The sequence below is a fragment of the Boleophthalmus pectinirostris genome, unplaced genomic scaffold, assembly GCF_026225935.1.
Source record: "Boleophthalmus pectinirostris isolate CB_2022bp ecotype Guang Dong unplaced genomic scaffold, ASM2622593v1 HiC_scaffold_21, whole genome shotgun sequence".
Lineage (NCBI taxonomy): Eukaryota > Metazoa > Chordata > Actinopteri > Gobiiformes > Gobiidae > Boleophthalmus > Boleophthalmus pectinirostris.
In genome coordinates this window covers 1849329-1868761 of record NW_026571175.1, presented here as the reverse complement: position 1 = coordinate 1868761, position 19433 = coordinate 1849329, and the positions used below count along the sequence as shown (strand labels likewise).

The 19433-nt window shown below is 42.8% G+C and overlaps 1 protein-coding gene across 1 annotated transcript in view; it reads right to left on the bottom strand.

Moving 5' to 3' along the window:
* LOC110160830 (glutamate receptor ionotropic, kainate 5-like) overlaps positions 1-19433 on the bottom strand; it is a 229714-nt gene that overhangs the window by 131087 nt on the left and 79194 nt on the right. The window contains exons 5-7 of the mRNA XM_055157572.1: positions 2092-2117; positions 2023-2048; positions 1841-1977 (exon numbers count right to left, since the gene is read on the bottom strand). Of these exons, the coding sequence (XP_055013547.1) occupies positions 1841-1977; positions 2023-2048; positions 2092-2117 (189 nt within the window). The remainder of the gene's footprint in view (positions 1-1840; positions 1978-2022; positions 2049-2091; positions 2118-19433) is intronic.

Below are 19433 nucleotides of genomic sequence, written 5' to 3'. Positions count from 1 at the left end.
GAAAGTCACCAGGGGTTTGGAGAGAACGTGTCTCCTGCATTTGAGGGACCCGAGATACAAATGAGCAACAGACAGACGGGGCCCTGAGCAGACAGACGGGGCCCTGAGCAGACAGACGGATCTCCCTCATGTGTATTCTCAGTGTAATTGGACGGTTAGGGGCCCCCGGCGTGTGGGCGGAGCTCAGGGAACAGTGTGTCGGACGGAGGGGGCGGAGTCACGCACTCGACTCTCTGATCACACCGTTTATACATCCTGACTGATGAAAGGAAGAACAGAGCACAGGGAAGAAGAGAGGAGAGAGAGGAGAGGGAGAAGGAGAGGACAGAGAGAGATAAAGAGAGAGAGGAACAAAAGAAAGGGGGAGAAATGAGAGAGAGAGAGAGAGAGTGAGAGAGAGAAGAGAAGAGGACAGAAGAGAGAGATAGAGGGATAGAGGAGAGTGATAGAGGGATAGAGGAGAGATAGAGATGTGAGGAGCAGAGGAAGGCAGTGAGAGGGAGAGAGAAGAAAGAGAAGGGGAGAGAGAGGTGGCAGGAGGGAGAAAGAGAGAGAGGGGGAGACAGAGAGGAGAGGAAAGAGAGAGATACAGGGAGAGAGGAAAGGAAAAAGAGAGGAAGGGGGAGAGATGAAGAGAGAGAGGAGAGAGACAGAGGGACAGGGGGAGAGAGGAGAGCGGGAAAGAGGGAGAGGAGAGGAGAAGGAGAGAGAGGAGAGAGGAGGAGATGGAGAGAAGGCAGGGGGAGGGAGGGAAAGAGGAAAAGACAGAGAGAGAGAGAGGTCTTCAGGCACCGGTTTAGAAAAAAGAGTCCTCACAGAGCAGAGAGAGGAAAGAGTGAGGGAGAAAGAGAGAGAAGAAGAGGAAAGAGGGAGAAAGGAGGAGAGAGAGATGTGAGGGGCAGAGGAGGGCCGTGAGAGGGAGAGAGAAGAAAGTAGGAGGGGGGGGGCAGAGAGGAGAGGAAAAAGAGAGGAAGAGGGAGAGATGAAGAGGGAGAGGATAGAGAGATAAAGGGACAGGGGGAGATGGAGAGGAGAAAGGGAGAGGGAGGAAAGAGACATAAGGGAGAGAGACATAGGGGAGAAAGAGGAGAGAGCGAGTTGGTGGAAGGAGGGAGAGATGTTACAGAGAGAGAGAGAGAGAGAGAGAGAAAGACAGAGGTGTTGTGTTTTAGGGGATAAAGTGCAGATACATCAGACAGACGAGTGAAGGCTGCGGCGCGTGGAGAGAAAATGGAGAGAATACATTTAAATATAATGTGAAAGAGAAAACAAGACCATACATCAAACTGCAACGCAAACACAAGACGAGGAAGAAGAAGAAGAAGAAGAAGAAGAAGAAGAGAGGGAGAGAGAAGGCGAGAGGAAAATAAATATACAGAGGAGAGAGAGAAGAGGAGGAGAAGGGGAGAAAGAGGAGGAGAGGAGAATCAAGAGAAACAGAATATACAGAGGACAGAGAGAAGAGGAGAGCAGAGGAGGAGAAATCAATTGAAATAAAATGTTGAAGAGAAAACTGGTTTTGTTTCAGGTTCAGACGCCTCTGAGTCTCTCTGAGGAACACAAACAAATACTGCTCTGTGATTGGTGGGTGAGGTGTGTTCTGCTCTGTGATTGGTGGGTGAGGTGTGTGCTCTGCTCTGTGATTGGTTGGTGAGGTGTTTGCTGCTCTGTGATTGGTTGGTGAGGTGTTTGCTGCTCTGTGATTGGTGAGTGAGGTGTTTGCTGCTCTGTGATTGGTTGGTGAGGTGTATGCTGCTCTGTGATTGGTTGGTGAGGTGTTTGCTGCTCTGTGATTGGTGGGTGAGGTGTTTGCTGCTCTGTGATTGGCTGTCAGACTCACCCATGCGCAGGCCGCTGGCGCTCTGGCCCCTGGAGGGCGGGGCCGTGGTCAGCAGCACGAGGCACATCCACAGAGAGAGAGAGGGCATCTTCCACTGCTCCGCATGGAGACCGCAGAGGGGCCCCTCGGACCCCCACCTGAAAAACACAACATATACACACATGAGGATATAACATGGAGACCGCAGAGGGGCCCCTCGGACCCCCACCTGAAAAACACAACATATACACATGAGGATCTAACATGGAGACCGCAGAGGGGCCCCTCGGACCCCCACCTACAAACATATGCATAAGCATATGCACACATAAGAACCCCCCCCCCCCCCCTTCACGAGCACACACACACACACACACACACACAGAAAGCACTGAACACATATTAGAGTTTGATGGTTTATCATCTTTAGTTTGGGATCTGTGAGGGCATCAGGTTTACACAGACGAGGAAACGAGGAATAGAAGAGAGAAAAGAGACAAGAATCCCACAGGAGGCTCTGGCCCTCTGCCCGATAAAACTGATAAAGTCCAGTGTGAAAAGACACACACGACTGTGAGAGAGAGAGAGAGAGGGGGGGGGGCTTTAAACATGTCTCTGTGTGACACTGCTTCTTTTTGTATGTGTGTGTTTTTCTTGAAGTTGACCACTTTGTACATTTGAGACACACGAGGACAACAATATGAAGCAGGACACATGCAATTATGAAGCAAAAAAAAAAAAAAAAGTTCAGTGACTAAATAGATATGTTTAATATCTTATACTGAAATCCTCAGAGTCTCCTCTCTTGACTTTGTGGACAGATCTGTAAACCCTGGTCCTTCTCTCAGTGAGCTCCATCATGAAGTCTCCTGAAATGGTTTTCACTTCTCAGCTGTGTCATGTCAGGGTCAAATGCTCTGATCAAAACAAAGCTCACCCATTTTTAAAAGTCTAATGCAAGTCAGGAGTTATTTTGAGTTGATCTTTTATTACTTTGATTCCACACGTGTCAGAGTCACAATGGACAGTGTGAATAATCATGGAAATAAAGAAGAATTATAATGAAAACATTTTTCCAAAACCTCTCTCCTCAGGTGTGTTCAGGAGCTTTTTTAAAAAAAAATGTATTTATGTTTTTATGTTTTATTTTACTTCAACAACAAATATTTCCAGCTCAGAAACCTCCTCAGACTTCTGACCTGAGCTCCACAAACTGTGAACATCAGCGCTCGTGTCTGTGTCCAGATACACGAGTGTGAGTTCAGTGTTTGACTCCAGCTCGCGTCTAAAAACAGCTCAGACTCTGCTCTTGATGAAACCAATCGCCTGAAAAAAACATTCCATCACAAAAGTGTGTGATTTAAGATGAGACAACAAGACTACAAACGCCGAGAGAACGAGATGGGGTCTGATCTGGAGCGCAGCAGGAGTGGGCCTGGGCGGCGCTCAGACAGGGCCCCTCGGAGAACACCAGGGGCCACAGCGGAGCAGCGGTGACTCAAACTAAAATCTGATAAATAAAACACCTCCTACTGTTGTCGAAGCATCATTGTCACACCCGTCTGTGCTCTCATCTCAGTTTCTCGCGACCGCTAAAATGAGCAGCTCTGTGGCGTTTTTGTTTTGTAAAGGAGCTCACCGAAGGACAAAGATTGGAGAAACCTACTCCAACGGCATATTATTGTTGTGTCCTTGGGCGAGACACGTCACTTTTCTTCATTAATATGTCCTTGGGTGAACACTGGTGCGTACGAATGATCAACTATAATAAAAACGATCAGGTTCAACATTTGTGAATTTACCTTTTGAAGATTTTAATGAGAAAAGTACAATGTGATCAATAAATGTTTTACAGCGACATCACTTTGGGGGTGTGCAACATTTATGTGCGTGGTGGGGTAACACTTTATAATAACTACACCTTATTTAGCCTTAATAAAGCCTGAACAAAGACTTAATTAATAATGATTCACGCTTAGTAACTACTTAATTACTACCTGAATTAGCACTTAATTTAATTCACCGGTGCTGTAAATAGTTACTCAATACTTCTTAATTACTCATGAACTAACCATTTGCATGTTTACAAATACATATTTAAGTACACATCTGAGCATTTATTAATGATTAGTAAGCCATGAGAGAATGATTTATTAATACACAATGCAATGATCATTCAGGCAGCTGTTATCTGTTAGTTAAGTCTTTCTGAGAGTTTTTCTAAAGTGAAGATTAATTATGTTTATTAAGCATTTGTTAAGGTTGGTCAAATTCCAGAGAAACAATAATGCATTACTAGTAAATCATTCTCTCATGGCTTATTAATCATTAATAAATGCTCAAATTTATACTTAAATATACATTTACAAATGCACACACAAATGGTTAGTTCATGAGTAATTAAGTAAGAAATACTTATGAGTAACTATTTACAGCACAGGCGAATTAAGTGCAAGTTAAGTGCTAATTCAGGTAGTAATTAAGTAGTTACTAAGCATGAATCATTATTAATTAAGTCTTTGTTCAGGCTTTATTAAGGCTAAATAAGGTGTAGTTATTATAAAGTGTTACGTGTGGTGGTATGTTCAGCAGTTACCGTGGAGACACAATGCACACATTAGCAAACACTGCCAACAATCTGTGTATAGGAAAAACATAAAAAATCATGGATTTAAAGAGCACATTTTGTGGAGCCTGTGATAAGTCTGAGCGTTGAAGGTCCTTTTTAAGAGTTTAATTTTCAACTAAAAGGTGAGAGTGACTAAATGATACACTGCTGGCTCACTTTGACGGTAACGTTTTTCTCTTTCTGATCAGATCGTGTTCAAACAAAGCTCAGATTAAAGTCTAACAAAGCCTCAGACAGAGCAGCGCCTACATCCCAAAACAGCACTTCGACCGAACATCAGTTGAATCTGTGCCTCTGTCCAGTTTAACAATGTTTCCAGAATATGGTGTCATAAATTCAGATGGAGAAGGAGCCAGTGTAACTCTGAGAGAAGCTCTGTTTATGAAGGAAATAAACGTAAAGTAAAGTCCTTACAGCTAAAAAGAACCTCATCTGAAGCTACTGAGAAAAAATATTTTCACTTTAGTTTATTTCTCCTGACAGAGAAAACACACTGAACTGTGTGCCAGTTTTTATTTCTTATGGATAGGCCCAGGATTTACAGAGATATGAAACCTAAACCAGGTTTACAAATCTGTAGGAGGAGATTAACCGTAACACAACATTTAGATCACAACTAGGCCTGTAACCATAACAAATTTTGCTGATCGATGAATTGACCAAGAATTTATTCTGATAAATGATAATATTGACATTTTGAGACCAATTTCAACTAATATAATGACCATGGAATGAAAATGTAAATACATCCTCTCAATGATCAATAAACTTGACTTTCTAAAGAACATTTACCACAGGAACTGCAAGACAAACAAAAACAACAGGCCTAAATGAAACAGACTTAACACAGGACTAAGTCTAATGTGTCTGACTCACAGCGAGGACTTGTTCACAAAAATGTACCTGAATAAACCACTGTTGAACCAAATACAACCAAAACAATAAATAAAATGGATTATTAAGCCTTTGTAAAAGTGATTTTAGTCATTGGAATATTATGTCTCGTCTCTCTGTGGCTGCTGCTGTTGCCTCGTCGTTTTGGTGTTGAAGTGTTTGTATTAACCCGAGACACAGGATGCTGTTTCGCTCTGAGGGAGCCTCTGTTCTGTCTGGTGTCGTGTCGGTTCAGTTTCGGGATTTCAGGTTCTCCCGGGGGCTAGGCTAGTTGTGTCGCTCGGGTTTGGGTTTGAGACATTTCTTCTCGTCGTTTGCGTTTCGCTTGCTGCATTTGACGCATGTGTGTGTTGAGACGTATCACACTCACCAGTGTTGATTCGGCATCATGACTTGTTTTGGCGATGAATGGAGATGAACAGTTTTGTCACTCTGACTGTGGCGTTAGCTTGTGTTGTTAGTGCATTTGCACTTGCAGAAAGTGCGCAGACTACGTGTGCATCCGCTCTGTTGATAAACTAGGAATGGGCATGATTATCAATTAATCGATAATTGATCATTAAGAATTTCATTGATTATGTTCATTTTAATCGACAAACAGAATGTAGGTTGCTGTGTGTAGTGTGACCAAACAGGTGTGTACATGTGTCTCTGCATCAGAAGGAGCGAGACACAAACAGTGGGTCAGTCTGCAACGTGCAGAAGCACAAATGTGTATTTAACGATGATTTGTACAAGAAATTCCACTCTTTTCCGTTGCGTTCAGTGTGAGTCCATGTGCACAGTGTATAAAGCAGCACATATGTTTCAGTGTCCAGTGGGAAAAAGTTTTGCCAGGTGAGAGTAGCTCAATGTTCACCTAGTTTATGCAAATTTGTGATGCGGTTTTAAGTTTTGTTTCTGTGAGAGTTGCGCAAAACTGAATTAAACACATTCTAATGTCAAACGGGCTGATGTGGCTCTAGAGTGGTTACGGTTTATATGTCGTAAAGTTGAATTTATTTATGCAGATTAGTAGTGCAGATAGTAATAATAATGATGATCATTTTAAACGTTAATGATTAATCGATAATCAATCGTTAATTCTTCCGACGATCGATTAAGAAAATTTCATCGAATGCCCGTCCCTATGATAAACACATTAAACACGCACGTTGATTAAAGCATCTTTACGTTTTTTAAAGGAGAGGAGTCAGAGAGCGATAGAAGCGTCTGACATTCAGTCTCTTTGAGAGCGAGAGAGAGAGCGAGGAAAACAAACAAGTTGCAAATAGAATTTATCGTGGCTGGAAAAGTTATTAAGCTTGTTAAAAGTTATCGTACGATTAATCGATTTATTGATTATCGTTACAGGCCTAATTACAACTGCCAAACTCCAAGGAGAATATTTTAATTCTGAACAATTTAAATCAGAACAATTCATTTTGAATTAACAAACATCATGTAAAAGTGGCCCACAAAAAACATGTTCATATGTATTAGAGGTTTCACTTTAGTTTTTGATGTTTTGACTGTTCCTTTCTTTGCTCGCTATGTTAAGTCACTCCCCCTTCAGAGCGCTATCACAACACAATCAGCGTGCATCCCACTAACAAAACATCAGGTTTGTTTTTCTAAGTTGTTGTGTTCAGTTTTGTATCATGTTTTTATATATTTATGGAGAATCATCGTGTGGGAACATAGTAGAAGTAGGTTTGTGGGCGGAGCCTTGTACAGACTTGTACTGCTGACAGTAACAACAAACCGAGATGACAGAAAAGCAAATAGCAGCTGAAGTGTGTGTTTTCTTTCAGTAGATGTAAATACATTGGTGTCTCTGTCACTGTCCTAAAACCATCATTCTGACAACTCTAAATCCTCTTCAGACATGTTTGTGATGAGGAGACACTGTTAGAACACGGCAGAAAGCTCCAAAAAAATCAATTTTGTCTGATATCCGCTCTCTTTAAACTGGAAATTCCACCTGGAGAGTTTGGAGCTGCCATGAGCTCAGATTAAACCAGAGGAATCTTATCATCTTCTTATTTCCAACCTGTTCAGACAGAGTCCAGAGTAAGTTCAAGTTCCACCACTAACCGTAGGGCTGTGCAAAAACATCAAAATATCAATATATTATATTGTTTAATGTGATGATACAATATCGATATTGTAGACTGCCTTATCGATATATCACCAAGAGAGTTGTTTGTTTAGAGGTAGGAACTCGTTTATGTGACACATTTGACATTTTCACTGTTTTGAGAATTAAAACGTTTGTGTTTCTTATTCACTTTGCACTTTTTTTTTATTGAATCATATCGAAAAGATTTGAAATACATCATATCAAATTGAATTGAATCAAAAGTATACTGTATAGTATGTATCGTATTGTGGCCCATGTATCGGTGTATGTATCGTATCGTGGCCCATGTATTGGTGTAGGTATCATATTGTGCATGTATCGTATCATGGCCCGTGTATCGGTGCATGTATGGTATCGTGGCCCATGTATCGGTGTATGTATCGTATCGTGGCCCATGTATCGGTGTATGTATCATATCGTGGCCCATGTATCGAGATATGTATGGTATCGTGGCCCATGTATCGGTGTATGTATCATATCGTGGACCCATGTATCAGTGTATGTATGGTATCATGGCCCATGTATCGGTGTATGTATCATATCGTGGCCCATGTATCGGTGTATGTATGGTATCGTGGCCCATGTATCGGTGTATGTATCGTATCGTGGCCCTTGTATCAGAGTATTTATCATACAGTGAAGGGGAGAGGAGAGAGGGAGAAGAGGAGAGATGGATGGAGAGAGGGAAGTAGAGAGAGGATAGAGAGAAAGAGAGATTCATTTTAATGGGTTCAGAGTATGAGCGAAAGAATAAAGAGGGGGGAGAAAGAGGGACAGACGAGGGAGACAGGGTTGCGTGGAAGAGAGGGAGTGAGAGAGAGAGAGAGAGAAAGAGGGAAAAGGAGGAAGAGAGAAAGGGGGGGAGAAAGAGAGGACAGAGACAGGAGGGAGAGAATCATTTTCATGTGTTCAGGGTATGGGAGAAAGAAGAAAGGAGGGAAAGAGAGAGTGAGTGGGAGATAGGGGAGAGAGAAAGAAGAGAGTGAGGTGAGAGAGAGAGAAAAGGGAGAGAGAGGAAGAGGGAGGAGGAGGCAGAGAGAGGGGAGAGAGTCAGGTTAATGTGATCAGAGTATTAGAGGAAGAATAAACGAATGAGAGAGAAATGGGCGAGAGAGAGAGAGGGGAAGTGCAGAGAGTGAAAGAGAGAGTATAGAGACACAGACAGAGAGAGAGAGAGAGAGAGGAGGAGAGAGAGTCATTTGAATGTGATCACAGTGTGAGAGGAAGAACAGAGAGGAGAGATAAATAGAAGGAGGGGGAAAGTGAAAGAGAGGAGAGGAGAGAGGGTGGTTGAGTAGGATGGAGGGATGGAGGGATGGAGGGATGGAGGGATGTCTCTCCTCTGTCTGTTCAGGAGCTCCACACTGTTGTATTTTACTTCACAACAAATATTTGTTGTGTTGTTTGTTGCATCTGTGAGATCTGAGGGTTTGACTTCTGCTCCAAGAACAAGTCAAACTAAAAAACAACCTCTCTGATAGAGAGATAGATAGAGAGAGAGAGAGAGAGAGAGATAGAGAGAGATAGATAGAGAGAGAGAGAGAGATAGATAGAGAGAGAGAGAGAGAGAGAGAGAGAGAGAGAGGGAGAGAGAGAGAGAGATGGATGGATGGATGGATGGATAGATGTGTCCAGGCACCAAGATAATTTTATTTGACAAATTCTCTTAAAATGAAGGAGCTGTAGACTAGAATGAAGCGTCTCAGAACTAGTAGGCTAGTAGACGTAGGTTTGTGGGTGGAGCCTCGTACAGACTTTTATAACTAACCATGAGGAGGGTTTGAATAGGGCCCAGGAGAGATCTCTAGATTACTTAAATGCGCATGACTCTAAAACCTCTTCAGACATGTTTCTGATGACGAGGCAATGTTATAACACAGTAGAAAGCTCCAAAAAAATCTACTTTGTCTAATATCCTAGAAGAATTTTATCATTTTCTTATTTCAAAACCTGATCAGACAGAGTAAGAGTAAGAGAGTCCAGAGCAAATAAATAAAATAAAATAAATAATAAAATAAATATCAATATATCGTATCATTTAATGTGATGATGAGTATTGATTTTGTGGGCTCTGTACTGGTATATCGCCAAGAGTATTTTTTGAGTATATTTTACAGATTTATTTTGTTTATTGAAAGGAAATTCGTTTATGCGACACATTTGACATGTTCACAGTTTTGATGATTAAAATGTTTGTGTTTCATATGAACTTTGCACAAGACGTGGTTTCACAAAGACTTTTAGAACTAGTAAATAGATAAAAAGGCTACATTTACACATCATTGGGTATGTTGAGAAACAAATATTTCCCTCCCTCTGTTTTACAAAATAACATCATGCACACAGCATCGTTTTCAAAAAAGGTTTGGTTTAATTAAATCGACCCGTATAAATACTCCTTCATAACTATACCGAGCCTCTGGGCGGTGCTGGATTGGATTATGTCATTGCAGTTGTAAGTTTTACTCAAAAATACCCTGAAAAACAATGTGCATTAGTGAGCGGGCTCGCCTCTCCACAGATCTGTTAAAGAAGTGGCAAAATCACTGACCTCCGAGCCTCATTCTTTTCTGGTCATGGACATGAAACATCATCATTATCATCATCAATACTCATCAATCATCATCATCATCATCTTCATCATCATCATCATCATCAATACTCATCAATCATCATCAACTTCAATCATTATCATCATCATCATCTTCATCATCATCATCTTCATCAGTCGTCATCATCATCATCTTCATCATCATCATCATCATCATCATCAGTCGTCATCATCATCATCTTCATCATCATCATCATCATCATCAGTCGTCATCATCATCATCTTCATCATCATCATCATCAGTCGTCATCATCATCATCTTCATCATCATCATCAACATCAGTCGTCATCATCATCATCACCATTTTCATCATCATCATCAACATCATCAACATCAGTCGTCGTCATCATCACCATCTTCATCATCATCATCACCATCTTCATCATCAACATCATCATCGTCATCAGAGCAAAAGGTAAACACTGGTCACACTTTTGGCACGTCACTTCTGTTTATCACTTTACACACAAGCACAAAACCATTTTCCAGAATCTTCACTCTAGCCGGAGTTTTTTTTTTTGAAAGATTTGTTTTCAAAGACAAATTCACCATTTGTGAGTTAAAGATGAAAACAACTAAAGGAAAATGTTTTCGTTTTAAAAAAATACCCGCGTCCATGGAAATGAGGCTGAAATCTAAAAACAAGATGAATAACCTGATATAAGTGTTCACATCTTGGCCAGATGAGAGAAAAGTGCAGTGTAGATATAGAGAGAGAAAAACAGTATGGAGACACTAGAGAAGATTTATAGTGCAGCTTTACAGTTTTTTTGTTTGTTTTTTTTTTCAATCCTTTTAACACATTTTTTGAAACTTGGTTCAGTTTGATCTTTTGATTCAAACCTGTATCTGAACAGAAGCTCAAATACTGGACAGTTTTCACATGGTTCACACAGAGTCTCCGGCTCTTTCTCTCTACACTGGACACAGCTCTCATTCACACACACGAGCAGTCAATTCAGGTTTGTTTTTTGGTTTTTTTCAACACTACAGCTGTTCTCATGTGCTAAAGAACTCTGACATAATCTACTTTCTTACTTCTTGCTCACGTTCAACAGAAGCTCAAACAAAACGGCAAAATCCCACAGTTTGTGAGCAGCAGAAATCAAACAGGAAAAGATTTTACACACGAATCAAACAGGAGGAGAATCTGAGCTGAGCACAGACTGTGTGAACACACACACTACACACACACACACACACACACACACACACACACACACACACTACACACACACACACACACACACACTTACACACACACGCACTACACTGAGATACACACATAGACTACACAAGGATACATACAGACACTACATACAGATACACACTCAGACTACACACAGATACACACACAGACTACACACACTTACACACTGAGACTACACACACTTACACACTGAGACTACACACACTTACACACTGAGACTACACACACTTACACACTGAGACTACACACAGATACACACTGAGACTACACACACTTACACAATCAGACTACACACACTTACACACAGACTACACACAGATACACACACTGAGACTACACACACTTACACACTGAGACTACACACACTTACACACACTACACAGAGTACTACACAGATACACACTGAGACTACACACACTTACACACACATACACACAGACTACACACACTTACACACAGAGACTACACACAGATACACACTGAGACTACACACACTTACACACTGAGACTACACACACTTACACACAGACTACACACACACTTACACACAGACTACACACAGATACACACACAGACTACACACACTTACACACAGACTACACACTACACACAGATACACACACAGACTACACTACACACAGACTACACACAGACTACACACACTTACACACAGACTACACACAGATACACACTGAGACTACACACACTTACACACACACTTACACACACAGACACACACACAGACACACATTGAGACAGAGTGGACATGACTGTTTGAAGTTCAAGAGCACTTCACATATTACACAGTGACCATGTTTAAATTAAGGTTTTGCAAATGTCACATTTCCAGAGAAATGAGCCAAAGCAACTGAAGAAAAGTGTAAAATACAAAGATGGTTTTAAATGACTGGCATCATCTGTGTTGTGTGTGGCGTCATCACTGTGTCTCAGGTCCTGGAGCCTCTGGTCCACTCACACTTTAAATCTTTACAGGAAAAGACAGGTGACTTCACGTGAACGCCGCTCCTGTCACTCAGCGCCTGTCAGCACCTGTCACTCAGATCCATCTCTCTTTATAGATCTCGTCTGCGGAATGACAAGTAAAAACAGACGTGCTATCATCACAAACGCAAGGGTTTATTTTATGACATACAATTGTGTTTTCTATTCAACTGGGCTTTGTGTCGTGTATAAACAGCTGCTCTGTTATTGTACGTTCAATACTCGTGGGGTTTTCCACTGAACTTGCTCAACAAGTCCAGACTTAACCTGAAATCCTGAGCTGAAACCAACTCCATCTCCAGTTTAAGCCTCAACTCGTTCCATGACAGAAACAAACCTGAGTCTGACCAAAGCTAAACTCAGGCCTGAAGTTTAAGCTGCACTTTGACTTTATACTCGTAGTGACTCTGAGAAGACCAGAGCAACAGAGCAACGACTTCACTTAAAACGGGCTCAAAGTGTGACTTTTTTAATGATCTGATTAAACGAGAGAGGAGTCACAGTGCGTATGGACAAGAGTTTGATTTGGGACATGGGACTTTTCCACTCAATCTGATCTGAGGAGCTCCTGTTCTCCTCCTCCTCTCCTGGTCACTCTGTGGACAGAGAGGAGGAGGCTGTGGAGTGTGGACTCTGTGGAGGTTAATGTGCTCGGGGAATGAGGTTGCCTGATATCTTCCAGATGCGCGGTTGTACATGTGGAGCTTATATTCCACAGTGCGTAAAATTAAAGCTGTAACGGAACTCTTGACATGTACAGGACAAGAAACGATAAAATCCGGGCCGATGAGTTTGTAGTTTGACAGAGAGCAACTGATGAGGGAGAGAGAAAAGTGAAGGGAGAGAAGAGAGAGAGAAACAGACGTGATGAAGGAGCTAACAGACGGAACCCACTGAAAACCAGTTCATCCTCCCTCTTCAAAAAAAAAAAAAAAAAAAAAACAACATAGTTTCTCTAATCAACCAAAGATGAAGACCTCAGTTTTAAAGATTTATTTATTTATTTATTTTATTTATTTATTTTGCTTTATTTATTATTATTATTATTATTATTATTATTATTATTATTATTATTATTATTATTTATTTATTTATTTTTTATTTTATTTTTTTCTGACATATTTTACAGTTTGGAAAAGATTTGTGATTTTTTTATTTTTTTTTTTTTTTATCACGAACCTCACATTTAAAATCCAAAGGGACAACTTATTTTCTCTCTGTCTCCTCTCCCTCCTCCCTCCTCCTCCTCTCTTCTCTCTCCTCTCTCTCCCTCCTCCTCCCTTCCTCTCTCCTCTCTTCCTCCCTCTCCTCTTCCTCCCTCCCTCCTCCTCTCTCTCTCCTCTCCCTCTTCCTCCCTCCTCCTCTTCCTCCCTCCCTCCTCCTCTCTCTCTCTCCTCCTCTTCCTCTCCTCCTCTCTCTCTCTTCTTGGTCAGTGCATGGTCACATTTTTATAGAGCACTTTTCCACCTCCAAGGCACTCGGACCACTTTACGTCAAGGAACCACTCGGCCGGTCACACACCGCTGTACGCAGACACTGGGGGCGAGGCGGGTTAAGTGTCTTGCCGAAGGACACAACAACAGCATTCATCTGTGGGAGCTGGACTCACACCAGACAACCTGCGGGTCAGCGGACAAACGCTCCACCAACGGAGCTACTGTCGCCCGCTCTTCTTTCTTTCTCTGTTCCCCATCCTCCATCTCTCTCTTTCTCCCTCACCTTCTGTCTACTCTCATTCCCTGCTTCTCTCTCATCCCCCTTCTCTTGCCTTCTTTTTCACATAACAACCCCTCGCTCTCTGTTCCGACACCCCTCCCCTCTCTCTTTCTCTCCTTCCCACTCTCTTGCCTATTCCCTCTCTCACTCGTTTTTCTCCCTGTGTTTGTTCCACTCCCTCCTCTCCTCCCTCGTCACTCCTCACTCCTCCCTTTTTCTCTCACTCTCTCTTTCTCTCGGTAGGGTACACTCATTCTGCAGACTCAGCTCTCCCTCCCTCCCTCTCTCTCTCTCTCCGTTTAAACTGATCCTTTGCGTTTGTCCTTGTTTGTTTAAATCTTTCATTTTGTTTCATCTCCGGAAAAAAGCAAACATGTTTTCAGGCTGATTCATGGTCTCCTCAAAGAGAGAGAGAGAGAGACTTGATGAGTTCATTCTGTTTTTCATTCTCTAAAAAAATATGTTTCATTTATTAGAATATACTACAGAAATTATAATTCAATAGGACTAAACCAGGAATAAACCAGGACTAAACCAGGACTAAACCTGGACCAAAACAGGATCTAAGCTAAGTGGATGAAGTGAGAGGAGGCAACTGAAGGACAAATGGAGTCAGCACTTTTACAAGGAGAGGAGGATGGGAGGGCATCTGACACACATGGATGTAGGAGGATGGGAGGGCATCTGACTCACGTTGTGCATTTCTGTTGGCTTATACAAGTCTTGGTACACCACAAAAAAAAAAAGTAACTAAACCAGATATTCTCCACTATTCTGTAAAGGTGGTATAGGCGAGTTGTACTGGTGGAAATGCCTTGCCCAAGGGCACATGGACAGCACTGGTCAGAGCTGAAGTGTCTGTATTTAAGATGATAAGTTTGACCTTCTCCTCTGCGTCTGACTCTGAGTCTCACCTTTATTATCATCATCTCATCATTAACTTTTATTACTCTGACCATTCGGCGGACAAGCCCTGACTGTAATGAACCACAGGACTACAGCTCCCAGCATCCTCTGCTGCTAGAGTCAAGACTACAGCTCCCAGCATCCTCTGCTGCTAGAGTCAAGACTACAGCTCCCAGCATCCTCTGCTGCTAGAGTCAAGACTACAGCTCCCATCATCCTCTGCTGCTAGAGTCAAGACTACAGCTCCCATCATCCTCTGCTGCTAGAGTCAAGACTACAGCTCCCAGCATCCTCTGCTGCTAGAGTCAAGACTACAACTCCCATCATCCTCTGCTGCTAGAGTCAAGACTACAGCTCCCATCATCCTCTGCTGCTAGAGTCAAGGCCTGACTATGATGTCCATGTATGTGTGAAAAGACAAAAGGATAAGCCCCTCCCCCTCTGTGCCGTGTCCCAGGGGAGACAGACTAGTGGCCGCTCCAGGTACTGCAGCTCCCTGAGCTTTGGTGACCTGTCAAAATGGCCTATCTGTCAATTTGAGCTACCCATCGATTAGTTAGAAGTAACATTTTAAAAGTGTGTTGTGTTTATTGTTTGTTTTGACCAGTTAAGCATCGACATGTGTGTGTCAGATTTACAACAGAAAACCTAAGTTAAACCATCAGATCTTCTTGGACTCTCATGGTTCCACGGTGATGAAGTTCCTGACACAGTTCTGTGTCATTTGGAGGAGCCCAGGTTCAGAAGGACTCTTAAAGTCAGTGTGTACTTTCAAATGTACTTAAGGACGTTTGTGGGCTCTAGTCTCTGGTCTGGTCTCTGGTCCTGTTCTGATCTCTGCTGATTTTTTGGTCTCTGGTCTTTCGTTTCTGATTCACTCCTTGTTCAATCTGGTCTGGTGTCTGGTGTCTGGTCTCTGGTCTTGGTCCTAGCTTTGGTCTTGATCTGGTCTTCGTCCTGGCCCCAGTCCTGGTCTGGCCTTGTTCCTGGCATTGGTCTTGGTCTAGTCTTGGTCCTAGTCTTGGTCCTGATCCTGGCTTTGGTCCTGGTTCTGGTCCTGGTCATGGCCCTGGTCTTGGTCTGGTCCCGGTCATGGTCTGGTCCTGGATTTGGTCTTGGTCTAGCCTTGGTCCTGGTCCTGGTCTTGGTCTTGGTCTAGTCTTGGTCTTGGTCCTGGCTTTGGTCTTGGTCTAGTCTTGGTCTAGCCTTGGTCTAGTCGTGGTCCTGGTCCTGGTCCTGGTCTTGGTCTTGGTCCTGACTTTGGTCTGGTCCTGGTCTTGGTCCTAGTCCTGGTCTTGGTCCTTGTCTTGGTCCTGGCTTTGGTCCTGGTCTTGGTCTTGGTCTTGGTCCTGGTCTTGGTCCTGGTCCTGGTTCTGGTCCTGGTCTTGGTCCTGGTCTTGGTCCTGGTTCTGGTCCTGGTCTTGGTCTTGGTCTGGTCCTGGTCTTGGTCTCTGGTTCGGGTCCTGGTCTTGGTCTTGGTCCTGGTTCTGATCTTGGTCTTGGTCCTGGTTCTGGTCTTGGTCTTGGTTCTGGTCTTGGTCCTGATCCTGGTTGTGGTCCTGGTCTTGGTCCTGGTCCTGGTCTTGGTCCAGTCTTGGTCTTGGTCCTGGTCCTGGTCCTGGTCTTGGTCCTGGTCTTGGTTCTGGTCCTCGTCCTCGTCCTGGTTCTGGTTCTGGTCCTGGTCCTGGTCCTGGTTCTGGTCCTGGTCCAGGTCTTAGTCCTGGTCCTGGTTCTGGTCCTGGTCCTGGTTCTGGTTCTGGTCCTGGTCCTGGTTCTGGTCCTGGTCTTGGTCCTGGTTCTGGTCCTGGTCTTAGTCCTGGTCTTGGTTCTGGTCCTGGTCCTGGTTCTGGTCCTGGTCTTGGTCTTGGTCCTGGTCTTGGTTCTGGTCTTAGTCCTGGTCTTGGTCCTGGTCTTGGTTCTGGTTCTGGTCTTAGTCCTGGTCTTGGTCCTGGTCTTGGTTCTGGTCTTTGGTGTTTTACATAAAGGTTTGTTCTTTGTAGAAAAGCTGCAGAAGTGTGACCTTCAGAGAACAATAGAGAAGAACACTCACTCACTCACAGAGAGAAGAAGAGAAGAAGAGAGACAGAGGGAGGAGGGAGGAGGGAGGAGGGGAGAGAGACAAAGATAAATATGGGAAGAGGAGAGAGGGAGCAGAAAAAAACAGAGAAGAGAGATGTAAGTAAAAGTACCACACACACACAACACACACACACACACACACACACACATGCTCCTGCAGACTCCACCCTGAGGACCCCACCTACAGACTTCTACCAGGACACACCTCATCACGTGAAACAATAAAAATAAAATAAAACAAAAACTTAAGTAAAAGCATAAATAACTTGTTAAAACGTACTTAAATAGTAAAAAGTAACAAGTATTTTGCACAGAGTTTCTTACAGATTTGAGCTGAATTTTGTTCAACAGAAACAACTGAATCAATATTTGTTCTCACTGTTTTTCTTTGTATAGTTGTGTGTTTTCTTTGTGTGTTCATGTTCGCTCAGACTATAAATCTGTAAAAATAAACCCTCAGCCTTTTCAGCATGTCTCAAGATTCCATAAAAAATACTTTGACTATTCAGTCCTGTTCAATAATGGAGAAGAGTAAAAGTACATGTACCTGTTCTCAAATGTAGTGAAGTCGTAATAAAAAGGATCCACTTTACAGTACATTACTACTTTTACTTCATCACGTTCAGTGTTGGGAAGGTTACTTTTAAAATGTAATCCCCTACAGATTACAGATTACATACACCAAAATGTAGTTTGTAACGTAATCCGTTAAATTACTTAAAGTGAGTAACGTAATCTGAATACTTTGGATTACTTGGTTTGCTGTAGAGAAGCAAAGACTATAATATTGTAATACAAGAACGTTTTTTTTTCTGCTAAAAGACAATAAAAAGCCCAGACTTTACTCAACCGTATTAACAAATATTATTGATAGAAGAGGAGGAGACATGGTCATGATTTAGTCCTGTTTTAGACCTGGTTTAGTTCTGTTTTAGACCTGGTTTAGACCTGGTTTAGTCCTGGTTTAGTCCTGGTTTAGACCTGGTTTAGTCCTGGTTTAGTCCTGGTTTAGACCTGGTTTAGACCTGGTTTAGTCCTGGTTTAGTCCTGTTTAGTCCTGGTTTAGACCTGGTTTAGACCTGGTTTAGTCCTGGTTTAGACCTGGTTTAGTCCTGGTTTAGACCTGGTTTAGTCCTGGTTTAGACCTGGTTTAGACCTGGTTTAGTCCTGGTTTAGACCTGGTTTAGACCTTTAACTTCTTAGGTTCTTTTTAAAGACAATGCAGTAATGTGTGTTTACCTTGTTGACATGTTTCGGCTGCTGCTGCATCTTCAGAACTGTCACCGGTGTTGGTGGTGACGTGTCGTATATCAGCTGCTGTTACTTCCTGTAGGCGTGGTCAGCCTGATGGACCTGGCAGGTCGCTCAGACTGACCACGCCTCCCGTCGCCCGGTGTTCTCTGGAGGAGGGTGTCCCAGGTGTGTGAAAGGAGGAACGCGCCGTCATCACGGTTAATGGTGTCCGTGCCTCGTTTCCTGATTTCACTGTTCTCCTTGATCCAGTGTTTGAACTTGTTGTTTTCCGATCCAATGACCCGAGCCCCGTCCCGATCCAGAATGTGGTTGTTCCTTAACAATTTGTTTTGCATTATGGGTTGGGATCGGGGTCTTGATGTTAATACAAGCTGGCGTGATGTTCTCGTCTCTGCATCAGAGGTTGAAGTGTAGGTGGTTGTTATAGCGGGTGTGTGCCTTTTCCAGCCTCTCCAAATGGCAAAGTGCTTTGACACCTCTTTGTCCAAATCTTCTTCTTATTAAGCCAATGATGCACGTCACCACCAACACCGTGACAGTTCTGAAGATGGCTTGCAGCTAGCAGCCGAAACATGTCAACAAGGTAAATACACTTTACTCCATTGTCTTTAAAAAGAACCCAAAAAGTTAAAGTAGATAAGAAGACAAAATGAACATCATTGGCTGGTTTAGACCTGGTTTTAGACATGTTTTAGTCCTGTTTTATTCCTGGTTTAGACCTGGTTTAGTCCTGGTTTAGTCCTGGCTTAGCCCAAAACATGAAAACAGGAAAATACCTCCATGTAATCCATTTATTTCAATAAAGTAACTGTAATCCAATTACCACTCACTGAAACAGTAACTGTAACTGAATACAGTTACTCATAGTTTGTACTCTGATTACGTAACTCCGGTACATGTAATCTGTTACTCCTCAACACTGATCACGTTCCACCGGTGCAAATCTGTAGGGAGAGGGTTTGGGTGTAGGAGTTTTGTCGTTTTTGTTGTTGTTTTTTTCCCTCTGTGTGTTTACTGTGAGTCCTGTGGAGGTGAGTCATGAGAGGGTCCTCTGGGTGCAGGTGAAATGTGTCTCCAGTACAGATCCATTGTAAAAGCAGCTCTCTGTGTTCCGTCTGCATCTCCTTAGAAAGTGAGAATGGGCACAGTGTCCTTCTCCTTTTCATCATAAAATGTTCAAGCACATCGTA